The sequence below is a fragment of the Diabrotica virgifera genome, chromosome 1 (assembly GCF_917563875.1).
Source record: "Diabrotica virgifera virgifera chromosome 1, PGI_DIABVI_V3a".
NCBI classification, from domain to species: Eukaryota; Metazoa; Arthropoda; class Insecta; order Coleoptera; family Chrysomelidae; genus Diabrotica; species Diabrotica virgifera.
The window spans coordinates 150263614-150288739 of NC_065443.1; the positions used below are offsets into that span (position 1 = coordinate 150263614).

Consider the following 25126-nt stretch of genomic DNA (forward strand, 5'->3'; position numbering starts at 1 on the left):
ATGGTTCCCTTCGTACTCCAATCAGAGTAAATGTAAATCAAAAATGAATAACCATTTTCAATTTCGTTGCAAAACGAAAATACAGCCGAACCACACTCTAGTCCAATCAGAGAGTGCAGCAAGCACCTCTACCGGTTTCGAAACTAATTAGTCTCTCATCAGGAGGCACATACCTGCTCTCATATCTGCTTTCTCTGATCCAACCTAATGGTGGGATGTAGAATAGCATTATGTTGTTTTATATGCCATTAGAGTGAAAACTTACGTCTTTTTGCTAACAGTTGCCGCTAGGGCATCTATGCCATTTAGTTCGTTACACAGCACGCTGGGGTTTGTTTTGGTTGGATCAGAGAGAGCAGCATATGTGCCTCCTGATGAAGTTTCGAAACCGGTAGAGGTGTTTGTTGCACTCTCTGATTTGACTAGAGTATGGTTCGGCTGTATTTTCGTTTTGCAACGAAATTGAAATGGTTATTCATTGTTTTTTTTTATAATTTACCAATATCTCGCCTTAGCCATGACAGTCGATAATTCAATACTTTTTCCCCACCCAAAAAGTGCACAACGTCCCTAAAGAAGTTTCCACTTCAAGAATGTATTTCGCCGAAGTGATGACGGTCGCTAATTCAATACTTTTTTCCCATCAAAAAATGCACAACGTCCCTAAAGGAGTTTTCACTTCAAAAAGTATTTCGTGTTGCAGCTACATAAGTTATCTCCTTTTCTCTTTGTAATATTTAGTTTGGTTAATATCTTGCTATTTACTTATAAACAGAAGGTATGATCTAATCGTTTTTAGAAAATAATAACACAAGGTATTGTAAATATTTTTTTATTATAAAAATTCTCTTAGAGATATATAATTATTTACAAATAAAAGCATATATAATATGATTACAATTGCTGTACAATAAAATTTCTTGATCGGTCTATTGATTGGAACTGATATTGAGGTATATAATATTGAACTATTGTGTGTAAACATGAGCAAAGTTGAACAATGTAGGTATTTTAGTGAAGTCAAATATCAGTTGATTAAATAATTTGAAATACCTTTTCCTAATGTCAATATATATGTTAATTTGGTATATACAGTTATCCCATCAATGCATACTTATTAATTACGAAAGATATATAAAATCTCCCAGAATCCTTCTTTAATTCCCCTTAAGATCAAAGAAATTCCCAAAATAAGAATTTAAATGACTTCACTATACAGTGGCAGTGTGAGTTGTGGTTTAGAATGATTTCATATTTACACATATATACAGTAATAATATAAGCTATTCATTCCATCGTTAAATATATTCAGCACAAGCAAGATACTTACTAGATATACGGATGGATTTTTATTTTATTTTTTTTTATAAAATTTTTATTGATCACTTTAAAGGCGTCTGTACCAAATAATCTAATACCAAATCTAGATTCTCTGTATTTGGACAAACATCTATACAAACATTAGTTAATAAAATTGTTCAGATATTTATCCATCATCGATTAAATTGATAATTTGAATTTACTATATTACTAGGGAATAAAATGCAACTCTACATATAAAAATTTTATTTACAAATAACATTAAATTATAAATATAATAAATTCGATCGTGTAGTATTGACTATATGGCACAGTTTGACCTTCTGTTTTTTTGGAATTAAACATTGCAAAAAAATCACAAAATATAATTAAAACAATCACAAATGCGAGTGCCTATAATAATTACATATTAAAATTCACACAAATAGAAAGATATGGATGAAATTACAGTATAATTAACTTTTTATATTGCATTGAGGTTTACTATCCTACTGTAGTATTAATTAGAAAAACCTATATTTTGTACAATTAAATTAGTATTAAGTCGTAAATAGAGGAATAAGTCCATAAAAATACATTGGGGTTTAGTTACACATCACAGTAAAATTTAAATTATTTACAAAATCCTAACTGTAAAAAACTAATTAATTCAAACTCGAAAGGTGGGAACTAAAAACCATTCCTAAGTAAAATTTGAATTTGTTTTTATTTTATAACAGCGATAAAAACAAATCCCACTTTTTAACATATCAAAATAAATGCTTTCACAAATTATTTTATTTTATAAACAATAAAAATGTTTCAATTACATCTTATGGACTTAAACCTACTTCCCTTTAAAGAGAACTCTCTTTAAAGAGAAAGTTACAGTCTTTGAAGTATTGTCTGTTGCACAATTATTTCTCTTGCTTTTAAATGTTGAGATTCCAAAATAATTTTTACTGGTAGGTACCTAACTAAATAATAATTATAATTTAGATTACAAATAGTTTTGAAAATCTTTTTATATTTTTTATGGTTTACGGTTTTATGATCACAGGAATATGTGAATACATACCTAGGTTGTACTTGATAGTTTAAATTGAATTTTATATTTAATATCAAAATGTTACTCCAAATGAAATATTCAAGCCATAATCGTAGGGTAAATGCAAAATGGCGTATAATAGGGTAATATGTACCTATATAAAAAATTTGTGCAACAGATCCAGATATTGAAGTGTTAGGTAAATAATTTATAAACTATGATTTCAACCGATTTGGATAAAATCAAAACCAGGAACAAAAATTATGTATGTACAATGACTAAGAAGTTTCAAAGATTTCAATTAAGGTCACCCAGTGTTCTAGGCTTTTGGCGCAGGACCAGACTGAAACAATAACCATTTTTATCTGTAATTTAAAAATTTTATGAACAAAAATGGTAACTAATGTATTGCACACAACTTAAAACTGCATTTCTGAATTAAAAATGAAATTATTTGGTTATGAGAATGATTTCAGTTCTTTAGGTTAGGTTACGTTATATTCTAACAGGTGCTTTATTATGACCTCATTTAAAAATATGAATAAGGTCTGGTAAGTTTATTTTGGCGAATTAAAAATAGTGTTCTGGTCTGTTCCTGCAATTCAAAAATAACCAAAAATGCTTTATACACTATTGTTTCTCACTTAAAGCGTAATTTATTGCCTTCCCCCGAAGTTTTTCATGACATTTCATCATTCATTTTATTCTTCTATCATTCTTCTCTTCTATTTTATCCTGCACGTCCACGCTTCGAGTTTGGGAAAATGGATCCAGTCACAGAACATCGCACGTCATATTTATTATACACCGATCACAAAATGGCTAACGGACAATATAATGCAATTCAAGTTTTCAAAATTAAGTATGAGATAACAAAATTAGGAATCGTTACGGGTTTGTACAAAAATTAAAGTAGAAGGCGAGAAAACTTGAAATGCATTAGTGAAAGGTGCCGTCTTATGGTAACCATTTTGCGTTTCAAATAAGCAAGTCGATCCAATTTCCAAACCTCATTACCGCACAGAAAATTATTAAAAAATAAAGTTTTCTATTTAAGGTACGAATTAAAATTTTAAAAATGTATATGGAAGCTCTAGTTAAATTTTATATCACTGGCACTTTATTTTTTTGTCAAAAGTGAATGTCATGCACATCCGTAGGTGTTAGAGCGGTGCTATGCTCCTGGTTCTTCTCCATTGGGGGAGGAGTTGATTCTCCAGGTCTGAGCGTGGCGTCGTAGGACGTCACTTCTTGGCTTTGGACTTCTTGCTCTAAGTAGGATGAGTCTCTGATCATCTTGTCGATCAGTGTTAAGCACTGTTGGACGTAATCCTGCAACAAAATTATACTCACTTAGAACCAGTTATTCAAAATTAGTATTGTGGTAAGAACTTGATCATCCATAGTTTTCAGATTTAAAAAAAAAAATTTTTAGATTATAATTTAAGAAATATACAAAAAATAGTGTTTAAAACTAATAAGTCAATAAAAATATTTAAAAAGTTTTTAAAAACAATTTTTGAATGTTTGTTATTTAGAATTGAATTTAGACATTGTTGAATTGCAGATCGCTAAGTAGGTCATTAGGTAACATAAACAAGCAAAAATGTGTTCAATTATTGTCTTCATTGTATTATTTAGAAATAGGAAAGTTGTTTATAAATATAACATCGTAACAAATTTTTGTACGTGATTAAGAAAACCATAAACCTAATATTAAATTCGGAAAAAACAGGAACGGAAATAAATATAGTATCATAGAAAGAAGCGATAAGATTCATTGATAAAATAATCAGTGACATATGAACAGTCATAAACAAAATGTATGAATGACGAAAATAAAAAAAGTTCGCAGCAGTTAAAAATCTCAATGAAAGCAAAACATAAAATATAAAAATATAAAATACAGAAATAACAAAGGAAAGCCTACAATTATAGTAAAATACAATTGTATTGTTAATCTTTAGTTGTAAGTACAAGAGTACTTCCTGTCTATAATTATGACATTAAATATTACACGTTTGTAATTGCATACCTTTTCTATATTTGTTATTTCAGTCAGTCTCTGTAAGAGGTCTTCTAGACTACGGCCACTTTTGTAGATCCATCCTACACCACACAATGCAGATGCTATGCTTGCACATGCAATAATACTTGGGTGGTACCTTGAAAAAGTGAATTCTGAAAAAAAAAATCCTTATTAGTACAGTCAAAGATGGCCTCAGGTGTGTAAATTATTTTAAATTTTATTAAAGATACGAAAAATCACGTGAAAAATATTGGATAATTTTCATAATACATAGTAAAGAAAAATAAAATAGTAGCTTCGGTTGACCATTTATTAATGTATAGTGCAATAATAGGGAACAAAAACTAAAATTTCTTTGTGCTACAGCTTTCTGAGATTAGGAAAGCCAACTAAAAGTAAACGAAAGAAAAAGAAAAGAACTAAACAGCTCGTCGGTGTCTCGAATTTTCGTTTACTCATCTTATGTCACAAATCTGTGTAACTTTTCTGGACTTTTTTTCATTTCACACCCATAGTATGATGAAAAATAGTTGATAAAAATATACCTTGGAAGTACTATCTTCACAGTATAATTTAAATACAAATATACCTAATAATTATTATCGGAAGTTGATCCCGAAAGAATTTATTTACTCCTAAGATTGACCCTCCTTGTATACACAAGGAATGGGCGCATGAGGCAGACCTTGAAAATATGCCCAGTTTGGGTCGTGAGAAATGTTGCAGCGCCAAGATGCATTCCATTCGGCGAACTTCTACTTCTTCTTTCAAAAGCATTCGACAGACGCGTAGAGATGGACATCGCAGTTCTGTCGGAATTATTCCAAAGGCATTAAATAAATTTGTATTATGTATTTATACGATTACCGAGAAGACATTCTTCAACATAAAATTTTAATGAAACAAGCAAAGAAAATACTTATTTTGTTTGCAAGTCGTATAAACTTTTTAGTTAATCCAGTAAATTACGTACAAAATTCGACGCGAAGTGAAATTAACACATATATTTAAAATTACGTAATATGAATCTGACGTTAAGAAAGAAAAGAATGAGAAGTATGTACTCCTTGACTCTGGCACTGTATTGAAAAACAAACCCGATCTTTCAGTGATACTGTTTCGGAGTAACTATTACAAAAATAATGTTCCCATCTCTACAGACTTCTGCACATTTCTTCTCTCGCTCAGTGCTTCTGCCACTTTTTATGGCCTATTTAAATACGAAAGGGAATCACATTTGCCCTTATTTGTTTTTATTATAATCTACTATTGATGTACGTTTAGCACTACCATTATCGGCGAAACCTGTATAAAACAATTTGATCCAAGAACTATATCGTACAGCAGTAAAGTTTCCAGAAAATGTCATTTGGTTCATTACTCTGTAATTGCTAGATTGGTGCCAACGCGTCATTGCAGAATGTAGCCAATTACTCTCGACTAATACGAGGATGTTATGAATATGTCGTTAATATTTTGTTTTCAAAGTGTATTTTGGGAAATAGAACAGGGAACAGTAATTAGACGTTTTTATTAAAAAAAAGTTATTAGGATATTTTCCTGATATTTCGCTTCCGTATTCAGGTTAGTGACCGTTTTAAGAATTATTTTTTAGAAAATCATTGTTGTCATTATTACTATTACATATATGTACTATATTGTTTATTTTGGTGTTAAAAACTTTAGAAGTGTTAAAAAGAAAGATATATCAAAGTTGTTCTGCAAATCCGCAACGATATTTGAAACAGTAGGAGTATTTTTATCTACATTTTCGTAAATCACCAAGCATCATTTTTAAGAAAATGGTGCTTGGTGCTGCCAAATTTCATACAAAGACAAATACAACTTGCATGGGTTGCCTATGAAAATATATCTATCCCTCTATATACATATAGCTATCCTAAAGTGGGGCGTAGGGTTTGAAATCAATTTAATTAATTTTTAAATTAAATAAGCATATTCAATGTAGGTAATTTAAAAAATATTCAAAAAAAATTCAAGGAAAAATATTGAAAAATAAGCCAACGGTGTCAAAATTTAAAGATACCTAAAAAAAATGTATTTTGCGGTGGACATCAGAACTTATCATTGGATCATGTGAAACAAAAAATTCAAACATATTTTATTAACTTATGAGTTTCTCGAGCTAACGCTATCGAGTTTTTTAGTTTTTAATGATTTTTGACTTTTTGGTATCACTCAGAAGTAAAAAAAAACGATTTTTTTTTGCAAAAAAAGGAGAAAATCAACAGATTTATTATTGTGAAACAAAAAATAAGCAGAAATCAAAAAATGTCTCGACAGCGTTACCTTACGAAATGTCTCAAGAAAATATTATATACATGAATGGGTTAAAACCAAAGTGCTGTAGTCATATTTTTGAAATGATGTAAGCCTTGCTTTATAATCTTGATTTATAGACCTCTTCAAAGAAAAAGTGGTGTAAGTTTTTACTGTATTACTGTAAATACTTACACCCCTTTTCCAGATTTTCCTGAAAAGAGGTCTATTTATCAAGGTTATAAAGCAAGACGTACATCATTTCACAAATATAACTTACACCAGTTTGGTTTTAACACCCTCACCTCTGCCTTTAAGCAGTTTAGTGAAGAACGCGTTAAAGTTTTGTCAACTTTTATTTTCAATTTCTTTTTTGTTTGTCAAATCGAAAAGTGATGCACTATAGACTATTATAAGTACATAGTGGATAGATATTTATGAACAAACATTAGAATTTATGCTATATTTGTATACTCTTTTGAAACTTAATGAAGAATTGCACACTTCACATCTTCTAAGAATTTTATACCAACTGACACATTTTTAACAGTTCAGTTGGGACGACACGTTATCTCCCGCTTTCATATATCTGGAATTATGAAGATTTAGAAATTATGTCAGTCATTTATTGCAACCAGACGTGAAAACAGTTGTTAGCTGTGAAGCCATAAGGACGTTATAAATAATTTTTGTTAAGTGCTTCACGTTGAGCGAGGAAAAGTGGAGTTTTATTGGAGCAGTTTCTTTTAATCGTCGAAGAACATGCGAACCATTTTTAACAGCCAATTTAAATGGTCGTACTGTCATAAATATGATTGTTATCCAATAGCATTAAACATACTTTGAAATCAAAGGGGAAGATCAGTAAGCTACCATATTGAGCATAACTACGTGGTGTTAATTAGCACTTGTCGTTCACTCTGCAGGAATAAAAACGAAATTGATTGACAGAAAAATTACTTGTGAAAAAAAATCACCGTGTAATAAAATCAAAGAAAATATGAGCATATCATTCCATCGATGTATAATAACCGAAACATTATTAATTCATAATAGGTGGTACAATACTAGATCAAATAGCAGCATGTTGAACAGGAGGCGTGACTTGACATTGCTAGTCTTAAATGTAATTCTTTAGGTTTAACTGACAAATGACACGACATTTTGTTTGACAGACATGTAAATGACTTGTATGAAAAAGCTTTGTAAGAGTTTTGAACAATGATTACATGGTTACTTTGAAGAAGTGATTTACTGTCATTAAAAGAAACTTGTTTGCCCCTTAAAGTTTATAATAATGATCATTTTATTCTTGAAGTGTTGTGCATTTCTGTGTATCACCATTCTGATATAGGTACTATGTATGAATAACTCTGCAGTTCCAGGGATGAGCAGTGAGCATAGTAGGATCATAGTTTGAAGAAAAACTACTTTAGAATTAAAAATATTCTTTAATTCACCCACTACATGAAATTTGAAACTATTGACTCAACTGGCAACATGTCTGGTCAGTAAAAATTCTGCCTACCAATAGTAAATATTGAAGGATATTCGTATAGCAGACAATTTAGAGAGCCTGTGCGTGAATGAATTTCGTTCCTTTTATTTTCACCGCAGCCTTATCGTTGCAGGGTCGAACTTACATCAATTTTTCCGCATATACATTAGCAATTATTAAACTGATTGCAGGTATACTGCTGGCACCTAATAATCAGTGTCGGGGCCTCCAAACTGGTCTTAATATTTTAGATGCTTATAAAAATGGGTATTGATTATTTCTTTGTCGGCAATTGCGGGTTTTTGATATTGATCTCCGTGTTAAAGTCACTTTCGGGATGCGGTTTAGTAGGATTCAATGAACAAAAATACTTAAAACGTACATGCAAGATGTAGAGTGAAGAACAACGTTTTGAGTATATGTACCTATATCATATCGATATGATTGAACTTACTAGATATTTGTAATTTTTACTTTGTAACAGAATCAAGGTATACTTGCATACTTTACTAACTTTACGTGATACATCGCTCAATAATATAACCTTGTCGCCTATCGTTGTATTGTATTCGGACCTTCGAACACGAGGGGAAAATGAAGAATGAAGGAGATTAATTCGAATTGCAATGGAAATGTTTATTGAAAATTGTTAATTTCTATCCACGTGTAAGCGTTTTGAACACATAATTAGAGTTCAGATCCCTCTACCTGTTAATACCAAATAAAGTGTAAGTGATAACGCAGTGATTCTCGAATTAACAAACATACACACAACCAAACTTATATGGAATCATGAATCATCTAATATTTATTATTTCGTGCGAATTTAAAAAAAAAAAACGAACACACGAAGTCAAACAATCTATTTTAAAGCAATTGAATAACAAATACGTAACAATTAAATAAAACAATAAAGTAATTAACAAACAAATTAAAACTAGTTGCTTTAAAGTCAACAGAATAAAAAATTTCAATGTAAAACTAATAATGTTGAAATTGTTTTTATTTATTTTTTTTATTTTTTTTGTGGTCAGTGTTATCAGCTCTAGTCCTATGCAAGCTTCAGTTTGCGTGGGCATGCTCCTAATCAAATGTCAACATATTGTTGTGGTAGGTTGCTCCATTCTTAAAGAGCAGCTTATAGTTATACTAGCCGTGCGGTGTTTTGTGGATTATTCCGGCGAGCTCTAATGTTTCTATTAATCATATCCCACAAATACTCTATGGGGTTAAGCTCAGGTGAGCAAGCAGTCCACTCCAAGCAAGGGATACCCTCTGCTTCAATGATGTCTCTAGTCACTCCAATATTATGTGGAGGTCCATTATCATGCATGAAAATTAAATTTTCTCCTGTTGCATCTCTCCAGAGCCTAACTATAGGTTTTCAACATACCTGTGAGCAGTTAAAGTTGATTGGATGAAAATTTAAAAGAGTTTTTTTACGGATCACAATTCCTCTCCAGAACATTATACTTCCCCTTGTATATTTGTGAACAGATCTGACAGTTTTCGTTCTTGCTTGTCTTCTTCGACCTCTAAGTACACGATTTCGTAGGTCATCTGATTTTACACCAATCCTGACTTTCTGAAAATAGCACATTTTGCCAATTCCCAATGTTCCAGTTTTGGTGGTGAAGACACCAATTTAGGCGATCAATCTTGTGCTGCCTGGAACTCGGGAACTCATAACTGTCTTCTGCTGTATACTTCTTGAACTCTTCTTCTTATCGTTTCAACTGAAAAAGTTACACCTGTAGCTTCCAAAAGCTGCCTTTGGAGCTGCAGGTGAGGAATGGTTGGATGTTTTCCAGCTGATTGGACAACTAAACGATCGTGGCGAGCCGTTATTACTTTTTGGCGACTTTCCCTTGCTTTATTTTTAAGCTTTCCTAGTTCCTGTTACCTAGCATAGGTTTTGGACAGAACGCCCTGTGTTACGCATAGCTCTACAGCTATGTCCCTCTGAAAACATTACTTTCTCCACAAGACCAATATGTCTTGTAAGTTCTATAACCCCACATGAGGCATATTTTCGTTTTTGGACGCAAAAGTTAGTTTATTTATTTTCGTTCGATTTGCAACTCAAGCAAATAACCTATACCGTACCGAGCTGTACTATCTGATTGTCTTACCGATTTGCTTATTTTCAATAAAAACCTTTATTCTTCGCAAGAATAACAAGTTTTTTCAAAAGACTTAAATATTGCTTTGAAATAGATTGTGTGTAGCAACAACATAGAAGTCGGTTAATGCTGCTATAATTTTTTGACGCGTCCTCGTATTGATAATTGGATATTTGGGATAGAACTTATTTTCAACATGTTTTTAGTAAATAAAAGTCATATCACATCTTATGAATATGTCATATTATAGACAATTCACATGCGGGCCTCTTAAAGGACAAGAAGAACTCCGGAATTTTGTTATAACTCGACTGACTACTTTATAAATATTTAAATTACTCAAAAAGTTGATGAATCAAATGTGATTACGAGATTATTCGGAGAACTATAAATTTTTAATTCATCACAGCTGTTTTAGGCCTGTATAAACCTAACTTTTTAATATAATATAAACTATGATAATATCAGTTTCAAATCATCAGCTTTTTTGGTATAATGTATATTAAATTCATCGGATTTTGTATTAAAGTATCGCTATAATATGTTAGTTACTTGTATGTATGGATTATTGCTATACATTACATAGTGTATCGACTTTTTGTCCGTTGGTTTACCTCTGTTCTGTTAATCTCACATGAACTATTATTCTACAAGTTCTCGGGACTCCGGCAGATCCTATATTATAAGCTCTCGGTCAACATCCGATAGACCTCATGTTTGGCCCTGGTACCAAAGTGACATCGAAACTAGCAACAACAACAGAACTTCTGTCGATGGCCAAACTTATGCTGAGAGTCACTCATTTCTGAGTACTTTTCTAGATTTGCTTGTTGTCGTAAGTACCTATGTCTGGTGATTTGACGATTGAACATAGTGTAGGTGTGCATGTGTATTTTGTGTTGGCGCACGTGTGTGTCATGTTCAACAAATATACAGTCAACAGCTACAGCACCTGTCATGTTCTCAGTTCATTCGCGGGTAAACCTTATTTCCACCCGGCCTATATATTAGTATATATCAATATTCCGTTACTTATTAGCCACTGGGACGCGCCTTATGCGCCGGACTCCACTTGCGATTTGTAGTCGCGCGATTGTTTTGTCGCGAAGATTGAACATATTGTTTCAAATACAAGCCAATCCATTTGCGACTAAATAATCGTAGATTGACTTGTATTTGAAACAATGTATTCAATCTTCGCGACAAAACAATCGCGCGACTAGAAAATCGCAAGTGGAGTCCGGCGCTATCTGCGACAAAAAGTTCCCCGCCCAGTCTGGCCTTCCAGTCCTACGGGAAGGCTCACAGCTCAGTCTCAGATCGGCACAGTCTAGATTTCTGTAGATATTATTTTGTCTTAAGAGTAAACAGTGGTGCGTCATCAATATTTTTGTTTTTCGAAAGTTCTGCGAACTTTCAAACAGTGAGGCAACAGTGCGTCGGTAATTCGACACTGACAGTGACATTTATAATATCAAAAACAATAATTTTTATACTCATAGGCGCGAAATGTTGCCGAGTCACGTTGGATTTCTTGTTATAGAAAATCGATTTTTAGTAGATCCAATGTGACACAAAATCTAGGCATGGGATAAAAAAGTTTATTTGAAGAAAGTGTATTTTCTTGTTCTTCTTAATGGCGATACAGGCTCCTTTTTGCAATATTTTATTTAGGTATAGAGTTATTTCCACATACTAACATATTTCTCAAATTGGGCTCTGTACCGCCATTCTTTATTGTATTACGAATACATAATATTATGTGTGCCAAACATCTCAACAAAATATTCAAAATTACAGCCGCAATCTTGGACCGCGTTTGTTGCTACCTGTTGATCGTTACTGTATGCTCTTAATGTGCTTCTACATTTTACAGTTGACAGATATAAGAATTTTTTAAATTTCTTCCTTGATCGATCCCAAAAAGTATTTTTGTATTCCCGGAATTATTGTTTTGTCAGTGGACTAATCAGGTCTAAAAGTTCAGCCCGCAAAAAAAAACGAAAAACCTAAACTAATAAAACTAACGAAATTCTGTTGAGGCCAGCCAAATAAAGTGTTGAAAGCTCATGGAGAAAACTATTCCGTCAATTTAGAAGCAACGATCTAATACCGGCCTACTAGATACCAGAATTTTGGCAACTGTGTTGGCCTCGTCGATTTTAGATACAAGGTTATCCCCGAATAATGACGTCAGAGGTCGACGAACTAAAATTTTCAAGGGGTCTTGCAAATTAATTTCGGTCATATTGTAGAATTGGTACAAATTAATATAAAACAATCGACATCCGCCGCTTTTAAAGCAGAGTTGCCAAAATGTGCGAAATGGATGAATGATAACGAAATTTAATGTTTATAAATACAAAAAAAATAAAATCAAGCAATTTAGGTAAATAATAAAGAACCAAATTTGATTCTTCATATCAAATGAAACTTGATAATTTTCACATAGCCTAACCCACAATTACTTAAAAGGATCATCTCTTTATGAATGTACTTATTTACTATATAGTTATTAGTCCGGTTAAACTTACAATACGATAGAAAAAGAAAAAGTCTGATGAAAATTTTAGTGAAGTTTGTGTGTATTTCCTTAAATCCTTGATAACCAATTGAATTGGCAACGCTGTTTCAGAGGTCTCTTTTCGCAGAAACATCAAGAACAACATTGTTTCCAGACGTATAATGGTAACATTATTGGATCTAAATATTATCACAGCTGTTTTTAACTCGATATTTGATATGCCACTTCCTCTGTATTTTTGCGAGTCGTACCCCATACAATGATATGGACAGTTTTTTGACGGAAATTACTCTATTACGCATACCCACATGTTAAGTATCGGTGGAATAATGCAAAAAAATTGTTAATGACTTTTTGATTCCTAATGAACATATATTTTTTTAAAGAAAAAAAAATGATACTGGGTTGAAAATTAATGCGTTACAGACATAAATTTGTCGGTAGTTCGCAACATATTTGAAGATCTTAAGGTTATCTCTATGTAGGTATATGAAATAATAATTGTTTCGGTAAAAATAAAAATTACAAATTATTAAAAAATTTAGTAAATCCTATTAAATATCGATGGTTAAATGTTGAAACCTCGGAACTCAAAAATTTGCCATTTTTAGATTTATAATTTGACTGTTGAAAATACCTATTGTTCCGAATGTTCGGGTAAAACCCCAGATGCATGAAAAGTATATTTTGATGTCTTTTTCAAAGTAATAATTAAATAAATAATACTAAGAAAGAAAAAATCGTACTACGCATTGCAGTTTTTTCGCTCTCCTAAAAAGTTGTAGGTATATTGACTTATGAGGTTTCGGTATTTAACCGTCGATATATTTTATTAAAAAATCCCTTAAAGGGCTACATAACAACACTTTTGAACTAAAAAGTTCATAATCAGTGCTGTTAACAGGTTGTACAAAATTATGAAACATATACATTATTATGTTAAATTAAAAGTGATGATTAATTATCAGGCATCAACATTTGCGAATTCCTGTCCGTAATGTGAAGAAAATAGTCTCCAGACTGAGCAATCCACGTGTTTTGTGGTGAGTATAATACCTACTGTGATTCCTGATGCTATATTTACGAAAATTGAGGTTTATGGAATCAAAACCTGCTAGATCCATGTGTTGAAATTTTGTCAGGAGGCTAAAAGAACATTAAAAATGTAGTTTCCAAAAAGTATCCGTCATTTCTCAATCACATGGGCATCAATAAATCTCATAAAATGGCACACTAATTTGTCATTTTTCTGCATGCCCATTACATCTTCAGAAATTTGTACTTCAGTTTGGATTTAGCAGAACGAAAAATTTTGCATTTGGCAGGTTTTGATTCTGATGGGCTCATTTTTAACCACCACTTTTTATTTAGCATAATACTGTAAATATTTCATAAATGTATAACATTTAAAGGGTTTTTCACACATATTTTGGTGGCTCAGCATGTTATAAACCTTCAACAGTGATTCTGCGATCTAGCCCTTTAAGGGATTTTTTATTAAATTAAACATTTTATAAAGGATTTTACTAAATTTTTTGTGAATAATGGCAGGCATACAGCCAGCTACAGGAAATGATTTTTTTAAGACCGACCAGAAAACGTACACTTTCTGGATAATTTTTTGTCCAGAAAATACCATTTTGCCGGTCAAGACCGGAAAATGAACTTTAAGGACCGGCAAAAGCTTTTTCCGGTCCCTATATTTTATTTTCCAATCGCTCTTTCATAACAGAGACTGCCTTGATTCCGTTACTATGACAACAACGTTGCGATTTATTATGAAGTGACAAGTGCCAGTTGATTTTTAATTTGTTGCAGTTGTTAGTTGATTTCGAATTGTCCGACACAGAAAATGAAATTCCAGAAGAAATTTTGGAAGCAGCAAAGAAAGTGATTTACATTTACGGTATGTTGCCAGAAGAATCAAAACTCCGTTACGAGAAGTCATACGACGCATTTAAAAATTGCTGTCTAGAAAAAAAGTAAAAATTATAAACGAAGAAAAAGCATTTCTGACACCCCTTCAGATATTTAACTGTCACAATTATTGTACTTTTAACATAAATATTCAAAAGTAATGTACCTGTTTATTCAGTTGATGCAGTTATATTCAGTATCTAGTTTTAGTATTTGTTAATCATTTTATTATGATATAAAGTAAAATAAAAATTAAATTTACATCAAAAGGTCGGTCTTAAAAAAATATTATATTGTACTTCACGTGACCGAAAATTAGCGTTTTTCAGGTCTCCAAAGCTTCCAGGAATCGGCTTGGCTCGACCTGAAAAACACCACTTTCCGGTCTTGTAACGTAAATAACTATTCCTAGTGGATTTTCCAGATTAGTATGTGGCATTTGTCAATTTGGCAAATAGAGATATCAAATAGTTATTTCTAGTTTTTAAAATATGCGCCGAAACCATAAAATATGCAGACACAAGCACAATCAAAAATATACACATCGGTAATAAAAACGACCGTTTTTGCAGTTAATCGAACATCCTGTATGAACAATTCTACGCGTCGCATCAGTACGTGATATCTTTGTCGCAGGGAATGCTGAACTACGTGCTGACGGAAATGTAAATAAGTAATCAAGAGTGCGTAGGTTATGGCACCAGAATGACCATCAACCATTATTCCAGACAACATAAAGTTACTAAAGGCCACAAGCGTCACAAAGGGGTTAGGACACGATACCGTCATTAGGTTTCCACGCCAAGAGGTATTTTGATGATACATTAGAGAGATTTTGCACCCCTTATTTTGCAATTTCGTTATGGTTATATCGTTATACTACGTCTGCGCAGTAGCGAATATGATCCGTTATCGTTATTAAACATAAGGGATTCCGTAATTTACGGAGGTTTAAAGTAGTGCTTATCGTTATCGTTATAGTAATGGTTAAATTGCTTTGTTGCCAGAATGTAAAAAAATCAGTAAAATTACATTTACATAGATTCTAACTTTTATGACCTATAAATTAAAATATCAAAAACTGTTTAAGTATGTATATGCTTAAAATTACAATAACGTTGTGAAGTGAGGTTATGTTTAAATAATGATAACGATGACACGAAAAACCTACTTGACAGGCTGCAAAAACTCTGCTTTTTAATGTTGCCGTAATCGTTATGTTTAATAAAGTTAACCATCTTCTTCTTCATGTGCCATCTCCTCTAAGGTTGGCAACCATCACGGCAATTCGCACTTTCGATACCGCTGCTCTAAAGAGATCAGCAGAAGTGCAATTAAACCAAGCTCTCAAATTGTTTAACCAGGAGATGCGTCTTCTTCCGCGACTCCTTCTACCCTGTATTCTTCCTTGTATTATTAATTGTAACAAGTTATAACGCTCGCCCCTCATAACATGTCCCAGATATTGCAGTTTTCTGACTTTAATTGTATTTAAAACCTCTTTATCTTTTCCCATTCTTCTCAACACCTCGATATTCGTGACTCTATCCACCCAACTTATTCTTAATATTCTTCTGTAGGCCCATAACTCGAAAGCTTCTAATCTGTCCGAAACATCCTTCTTTAATGTCCAAGCCTCCAACCCATAGAACAATACGGAGAAAACGTAGCATCTCAGAAGTCTTATCTTTAAAGAAATTGTAATGTCCCTGCTACAGAGTACTTTTTTCAGTTTGTTGAAAGCATTTCTTGCCTGTCCTATTCTTGCTTTAATCTCTTCTGTGTACTCATTAGTTTCATTAATTATTGTACCCAAATATTTATATTTTTCAACCTTCTTAATTTGTTCTCCATGTATTGTTATGCTTTCTTGGCGCTGTTGAGCTGTTGTGATTACCATAAATTGTGTCTTTTTTGTGTTTAGGGACAGTCCGTTTTCTTGGCTGACTTCTACCACTCTGTCAACCATTTGTTGTAAATCCTCAAGACATTCGGCTAATAAAATAGTGTCGTCGGAAAACCGTATATTATTGATTGGTCGGCCATTTACTTTTATTCCAGTGGTTAGGTCTTCTAGTGCTTCCTGGATTATTTCCTCTGAATACAAATTGAACAAGGTAGGAGACAGGACGCAACCCTGTCTGACGCCCCTCTCAATCTGTATTTCATTTAAAAAGGCGTTGTTCTCTTTTACCACAGCGATCTGATTATAATAGATAGCACTAATGATCCTGATGTCCCTCATATCTAAGTTTTCCTTTTCAAGTAATTCGATAAGGCGGTTATGTCTGACCTTATCGAAGGCTTTGTTGTAATCCAAGAAAGTTAACCATAGCGGAGCCAAAATCAGCGGTTATTTTAAGAGGTGCAAAATCTCTCTATTATCTAAAATTATCTAATCTTATATTGGGTACCTATACCTTTTTCATTTCCTAAATATTTGTGAAATTATTACTTCCTATTATTTTTTTTTTCTATAGAAGAACAGGATATAAGAAAACTAAGAAATATGTTCTGTGGACCGATAGAAGTTACAGATTTGATACAGCAAATATAGCTACTTTTAAAGCATTTTCAAGAATTTAATTTCAGTACTTAAGTACCTATGAGGCTAAATCGTCGGAGTCCCCATAGAAAATATGAGTCGGCACCTCTGATTCGATGAATGAAATGGGCATGAAGGAAAGGCGATCTGAATTGTTTTGAACAAAATCAGGGCGGGCTGGGGACGGTTCAGGCGGGGCCACCCGCATAATGTTTACCAGGCACTGAAACGGACAGAGATGGAGATACCGTGTGAATTGGCGCTCAAGAGTCTGTACCATAACAGACCAATAAACTTTGTTATGTGGTGCCGGTATGGATGCACCCTCAACTGCACAAGAGTTAAACTTTTTTAATGCCAGTTTTTTTAATCTAAATACATTATGTAGGATGGTACTGTCCAATATTCTGCCAAGTTTATTTTGGTAAATAATATTTTCAAATGATGAATGAAGAAAATATGGTAAACGGTAGTAAAAACAATATATAAATTTAAATGATATAAGACAGGTTTAGATGAACATGAAGAACGATTTTGATATCATAAAGCTGTATGCGATTTACTCTAAATACATCACTTGAATGAAAGGACAGAGAAAAGAGAGATATACATCACTTAGATGAAGGGATGGAGAAAAACATAGTATTTCAAAGAAACCAGTAAAAAAGGTTAGGGTGAATAAATGAACTCAAACAAAAATGCAAAGAAATGCGGAAGAGAAAAAATATTAGAACCCATTGAAGGAGCATAAAACAAGAAAGCATGTTCAAGTAAATAATCTAAAAGTAATACGAACCTTAAAAATAATTCAAGATTAAACTACACAAAGACGCACGCTAGAGAAAATCAGATAGTAGGGAAAATGAAACATCAAGAAAACAGTGGAAAAAAACGTACCAAATAGAAAATCTGATGATTGCAGAAAATTATCGCCAAGGCTAAAAATTGTCCTAAAAAAATCAATAAAACAGTAAAAAAAAAGATTAGAAAAAAGATGTGATAGAAATCTGATGAATGGAAAAATTTTCCAAGCCTAAAAACTACTAGCCTAAAAGTGCTGTGAAAGACAAACTGAAAACAAGAACAAGGTCTTCATCGTACTGAAAGTACGATGAAGACCCTGTTCCATACTCTGTATGTAAAAAACTACAGCAAAATATTAATGAAAAGGAGTGACCAAGAAAATATTTTTGAAAATGTAACTTTCCAGAAGGGTTCACAGATTATTTTTTGAAATTATGTGCAATTGTCCACGATTCTGCAAGAATACTAACACCCACAGCATTCCTAAAGTTACAGTTTTCGTTTTGCTAAAGACTGAAGACAATAGGCTTTGGTATTGAATTCTTTCTACTAATTATATTTTTAATAAAGTTCTATATATAGGCATAATAAGTGATATGTAAATGAACGCAAATTTCAGCTGCCAGCGAATACTTTTGTCGGTTGATAAAGTGTATGGTTAAAGAGAGAAAGAAAATATGGGTGATTTTAGGATACATTTACTTTTCAAACTTAAAATTATACGGTAGCTATTTGAAATATTTGTAAATAGATTAGTAGGAGTACAAAATTTTGTTGGTAGGTACAATCACTGATTTTTATTTAATCGTTCTATGTATGTAAGTTCAAATTTGTTCGAAGTGGTTTAAAGCCTGGAATTTGATGAAAGAAAAATTGATACCGAATGGCAGAAAAAAAGCTTAAAACAATCAGCTATGTTCACTATGTTGACGACTCAATACTAATCTCTCAAAGTGATAAAGTGAAGATAATAATTTACAACGTATGCTGCACCAATTTAATATAACCGCTAGAAAATTTTACATGTTAATTTCCCCTAGAAGACCAAATGCATGGTTACAATAGCAATTATAATAAGATGTAAATTAGAGCTGAAGGTCAGATAATAGAACAAGTCTGGAAATGGAGTTTAAATATCTAGGCATCACACTATCTAGCTACGGAAAGCTCAAAACGGAAGTGGAAGATCAAGTGAATAAAGCAAACAGAGTCACAGGTTGCCTGAATGACACAATATAGATAGAGAAATAAAAAATATCGGAAAAAAATGAGAGGCAGAATTTACCAAAACAGTCATCAGACCAATAATGACATACGCGGTAGAAACACGACCTGACAGAGAGGACAAAAAGATTGCTAGAAACAGCGGAGATGAAAACCTTTCGAAAAATCGATGGTAAGAGATTATTGGATAGAGCTAGAAGTACAGATATACGACGGAGATTCAAGGCGAATAACACTAATAACTGGGTAAAAAACAGAAAAGTAGAATGGAACGACCGCATAAGCCGAATGACAACAAATAGAGTAGGAACGACGGCGAGAGACGGTTCCCCAATAGGAAGACGATCAGTGGGAAGACCTCGAAAACGATCGAATGACGACTTACTGGAGGCACATTGAAAACCAGACAGAGTAATGTCTATACAAAAAGAAGAAGAATAAATCAGTTTTCGATCTAGGAATAATCTGATATTACTTTTGGTTGAGATTGTATAATATAAACAATTTAAAACGTTTTTGGAATATGTAAGATACCAATGTCTAACCATGTCTAAACGGACTAATAATTTTCATTTGATTGTTCCAAGCATTTCTTTTTCGTCGTCCTCATTATGGAATTCATATACTTCTATTCTATTACGGAATAGAATTCTATTATGGAATAGAAAGCATAATATTTTCCAAAAATCGGTACATTGCACTTGCCATTTTTGAGATCGTGGTCACAAAGCAAATATGATTCCACCTAGTTTTAGTAATAGAATTTTGGTTTCTCTCCTATGGTGGTTGCGTGGCGTTTATCTGGGCATCCATAAACCTTATCTATATGGTGATGAATGTATATCGTTTATCGTATATTCCACGAATATACGACTGTTTTGGATTATCGCGGCAATGAATATTTTACTGTGCAAAATATGAAGCACGAAAGTAAATTACAAATTACATTTTTGTTTATCGGAATAATTCTTAGAGCAATATACCTACTTTCAAACATCTTATGTTGCACAGTGAAATATATAGACTGCTGCAACTAATCTTGCAGGGAAAAGTAGAAGGAAAGCGAGGACCAGGAAGGCAAAGTATTTTCTGGCTGAAAAATCTACGTACGTGGTTCAACACAACCAGTACAAATCTTTTTCGATCAGCAGTGTGCAAAGTACAGATTGCCATGATGGTCGCCAACATCCGAAACGGATACGCACTACAAGAAGAAGAAGAATGTTGCACACTAAAATATTCATTGTCGCGATAATCCAAAAACGGTCGTATATTCGTGGAATAGACTACCTAGAGCCGTTTTATTTTCATTGGTGACTTTTCTTTACCGATTTTTGATTAGATATTCGGGACAAGTACATAATATAGCTTAGATATTCGGGACAAGTACATAATATAGCTTTAAGTATTTTATATTTTTAAGAATATACGTTGAATAGTATAATCCTTGAGGAATCCAGATTAATTTATTTACTTTTTGACATAAATTTTATATCGACTGTTTTATTCCAACAGCATGGAGACCAACGTATTATAAGCATGAAAATACTGTTAACAATCAATATAGCGGATTCTTATAATACGGTTTTACCGATCATAACTAAAACCGGTTCCTTCACCATTTTTGAAAAAATTCGGTGTGGGCTAAAAACCCGTTGGAGCTTTTAATTTAAATGAATCCTAGTGTATGTTCAATTTTCAAATAATCACAAATGTTCACAAAATCTGTACAGTAGTTAACACAATGATAGAAAAACGGTGGACAAAAGCGAGAAAAAAGCGGTGAATTAATGAATTCGATAGACAGAACACAATATACTCAAGAGTCTGACATAAATACTAAAGGGGTGGCCAAGCTTCTTAATAGTCCGAGCCACTTTTCACAAGTTGAAGTTTTTCGCGAGCCGCAATAAAATACTTATTCAAAAAGTATCTATGTATAGAAGGTATTTACAATTTTTTTAACAGAACTTTTACTTACTGAAAACCGAAATACAATTACGAAATATTTAAACTTAATTACATTTTTGTTTTCCTTCTTTTGATAATTCTTTAGAATTTGGTGATTAATATGTGACTTCTCAGTAATTCTTTTAGATGCTGGTTAGGTAATATTGATCGGTGTTAGGATTTCACGAATTATAAAATGGAATAAAATGGTCCACACAAGTACGTTGTTCCTAATATGGAAATAATTCGACAAGCATTCTTTTTAGGGTACCTCCTTGGATTCTGGTACAAATTTCCAAAATTCGGTATTCGGCGTCGACTTATAGTTTTATTTTCGAGCTTGATCTTCTTGCGTCTCTATTAATTTTAATTCTCCAGATGTTGTTTGGGTCATATATTGGTAATAATAAAAAATTCACCTTATGAACTATGTTCATTTCAAATGAATTCGGAAAAAAATGAAGAGACGATTTAACATATTTTAAGTCTTCAAATCTATTTTGGAGTTCGGTCAATATTCCTTCCGGCTTTTTGATATACCTACTCGGTTAAGTTTTTCTAGTATAATATGGTAAAAATTTTTTTCTAAGTCGAGTAAAATGACTTAAATGCAAAATGTGTACCTAATACAAATTACATCTGTAGCAAGAGTTATACAAAAATCGGTCTGGATTCGGTTGATTACTGACTTGCGCCACTCTTATGTAATGTTCGTTAGCGCAGTTTTCGATGTGTCATATCATTCTTATCTTGGATGGAAATGGAATTTGTTACAAAGTCTTTCATGTTTGTTGTCAGTAAATTAAAAGACATTTTGAAACACATATTATGGAACGATTTTTAAATCATCGAATCGAATCATTTCCAATCGAATTTTTTTAAATCATATCTAATACAAAATTGAAAAATAACTCGGGTACAATCGAGAGCCACAAGTAATCCTTCAAAGAGCCGCATGTGGCTCGCGAGCCGCAGTTTGGCCACCCCTGTCTAAATCATTGAAAAATACCAAGTTTTTAATGTAAATCTTTAGTCTCTGACTTAGCTCGTGAGATTGAAAATTCGTGTTATTGTAATCTTTGAAGCTACTTTACATAACTATTTATTTAAATTAGATCTGAATCCTTGTCTAGGCTTTACTGCTCTCTTCCCTTTTATATCTCTTCATATTTCTCTTGCTCTTCTTCTTAGTTCAGGTGATATTCATTAATCTCTGGCACTTATGTGACTCTTTTTCTAATTAACTACCCAAATATCTAGACACTAAACTTCATTGAATATCTTACATTTTTTCCTTTAGGATTTTAATATAATTAACATTTTGGCGAATGAGTCTTAAAGGGTAATAAAGTTATGTTTGTTTAATTGCAGATTACACACTAGTTGATTGTAAGTGTAAAATCAAAATAATCACACAGGCATCAAATAATCTAAGGTTGATGTTTTAATAATTGAGGCTATCAAAGCAATAACAGTGGCCTAAGCCCAAAAACGAAGTCTTGAGATAAATACAATCTTTGGGATAGCGCTAAAAATTAGCACATATAGAGGTAGGTTGTGTAGGCCCCTGTTAATCCGAAGATTTAATGTTGCTGCTTTTATTGATATACGTATTAATCTTAAAATTACATATTAATTGATATACGTACCTACATATTAATCTAATATTAATCTAAAAATGCTCAATTTGTGGCTTAGGCCACTGTTGCTTTGAGGACCTTAATGAATATAAAGATTCAAAAGAAATTCAGAAAAGATTAAGAAAATTCAAATATTAAACGTCTCATTGATGATCTTTTAGTTTACCTATGAAGTTTGGGATTTGCCTTTGGTACAGCTGATCTGGTTTTAGCTTTTAACCCATTCTTTTTCCTCTGGTTTCATTATTTGCTTTAATTTGGGGTAAGTACTCTTGTTTCATCGTTTTAGTTTATTAGAAGAATGGTTGTGTAAGACGTAGGTGTATATTATAGCAGTTAATATTTCCAAAATTATGTGCATTATTATCGAATGGGTACTTGTGTCAAGGCCTTGTGAACAAGTTTATATAACAACAATAGCGTATTTTATATTGTTATTGTCACATTTTTATGATCTGTTGTTTTCGAATTTCATATTTTTAGCAAATAATCTAAATAATGCTTGTAATCTCTTCCTTTTCAGAATATTCAGAAGCTCTTTATCTGCTAAATAGAGTTGTAGAAGGTTGCTGTGTGTTCAAGTCAAGAATTCTGTCTGCATGTATTTTTGTTTAAATAGATAAGACACTCGAGCGACATCTAAACAACATTAAAACAAAAATAAAAACCCCAGTTCTAAAATTAGATCATAAGCTGAAAAAGGATTTGCCGACGCAGTGCAAAAAACTTGTTGAAAATATAATCTAAACATCTCCGTTGTGCGACGGAAGTGGCTTATGACCCTAATATCTCAAAAACTCCCACAAGACGCTCATTCAGATCGCAATCATATCCGAAAGAATGAATATCTAAAGACGCGAACAATAAACATCTGATGTCATCCTTGACCATGTTCTATAGTTTCGGTCTGTATTGTAAAGCGTAAGCTGCAATACTTCGCCGCCGACATATCTCCGACAGGACTGGATTTGCTACTACAAGATGCACAATATTCTCCAGATAAGTAATAATTACTTTGACCTATTTCATTGTCAACAAGCTTATTATTCTACTGGCGAAAATGTATTCAGAAATCCCTAGAAAAGTTTACAATTCGACAAAGAAACACGTAAAACTAAAAATTATTAATTGTGAAACTGATTGTCCACGGAAAAAGGAAAACTATTCTTCTTTTTTGTCGTTCCATCGTTTTCGTGGTCTTCACATTGATCTGCCTATTGGGGAATTGTCTTCCGTCGTCCTTACTACTCTATTTGTTCCATTCGGCTGATGTAGTAGTTCCATTCTATTCTTCTGTTTCTTACGCAATTGTTAATGTTCGTCACCTTGCATCTCCGTCGTATATCTGTATTTCTAGCTCTGTCTGATAGTGTTTTACCATAGATTTTTCAAAGGATTTTTATCTCTGCTGTTTCTAGCATTCGTTTTGTCTTGTTTGTGTCAGGTTGTGTTTCTGCCGCGTATGTCATTATTGGTCTGATGACTGTTTTGTAAAATCTGTCTTTCATTTCTTTTCCGATATTTTTATTTCTCCATATTGTTTCATTCAGGCAACCTTCGGCTTTGTTTGCTCTACATATTCACTTGGTCTTCCACTTCTGTTTCGAGTTTTCTCTAGTTAGATAGTGTGATGCCTAGATAGATAACACTTTGAGAGATTAGTATGGCATCGTCTGCATAGCAGATTATTTTTAAGTGTTTCTCCCATTTGGCATCCATTTCTAGTTCTTGCTTTTTTATTATTTTATCCTTGATTAGGTTTACGGGAATCCCCCCCCCCCCCCCCCCCCCCGTCTTGTCCCATTGTCATCTTTAATTGGGTCCGTTAGTTCTTCTACATACTTTTACTTTTATTGTGTTGTTCTGGTAGATATTTTTAGATTGTTTTAATTCTTCCTAGAGGTATCTCTCTTGCGTATTGATAACTTCCACGAAACATAAATATCATGCCGATTTGTTTGTTTTTGTCATGTAGGTTTTCGAAAGTATGAATATTTTTTTATGAAATAAAAAAATTATTATTCAGCCCTTTATCTATAAGTTACTTTCATCTGATTTTAACATCTGAATTTACTCAACAGAACAAACATCATTGAACACAGAACAATTAGAAAATTTCCTTAGGCCAGTTTTTTGCCAATAATTGTTGTAGTATCCTGTAATATTAATATTGGTTCCTTCAAAAAAACTGTAGAAATTCTAGTAGTAGTTTAGGAAATGTATACTCAACTAAAGATGTAATAAA

The 25126-nt window shown here is 32.7% G+C and overlaps 1 protein-coding gene across 1 annotated transcript in view; it reads right to left on the reverse strand.

The window, feature by feature from the left end:
* Positions 1-816: 816 nt before the first annotated feature.
* The window catches only part of LOC126881180 (G1/S-specific cyclin-D3-like), a 99666-nt gene continuing 75356 nt past the window's right edge, over positions 817-25126 (reverse strand). Inside the window, exons 4-5 of the mRNA XM_050645269.1 lie at positions 4383-4528; positions 817-3679 (exon numbers count right to left, since the gene is read on the reverse strand). Of these exons, the coding sequence (XP_050501226.1) occupies positions 3479-3679; positions 4383-4528 (347 nt within the window). The 3' untranslated portion in view covers positions 817-3478. The remainder of the gene's footprint in view (positions 3680-4382; positions 4529-25126) is intronic.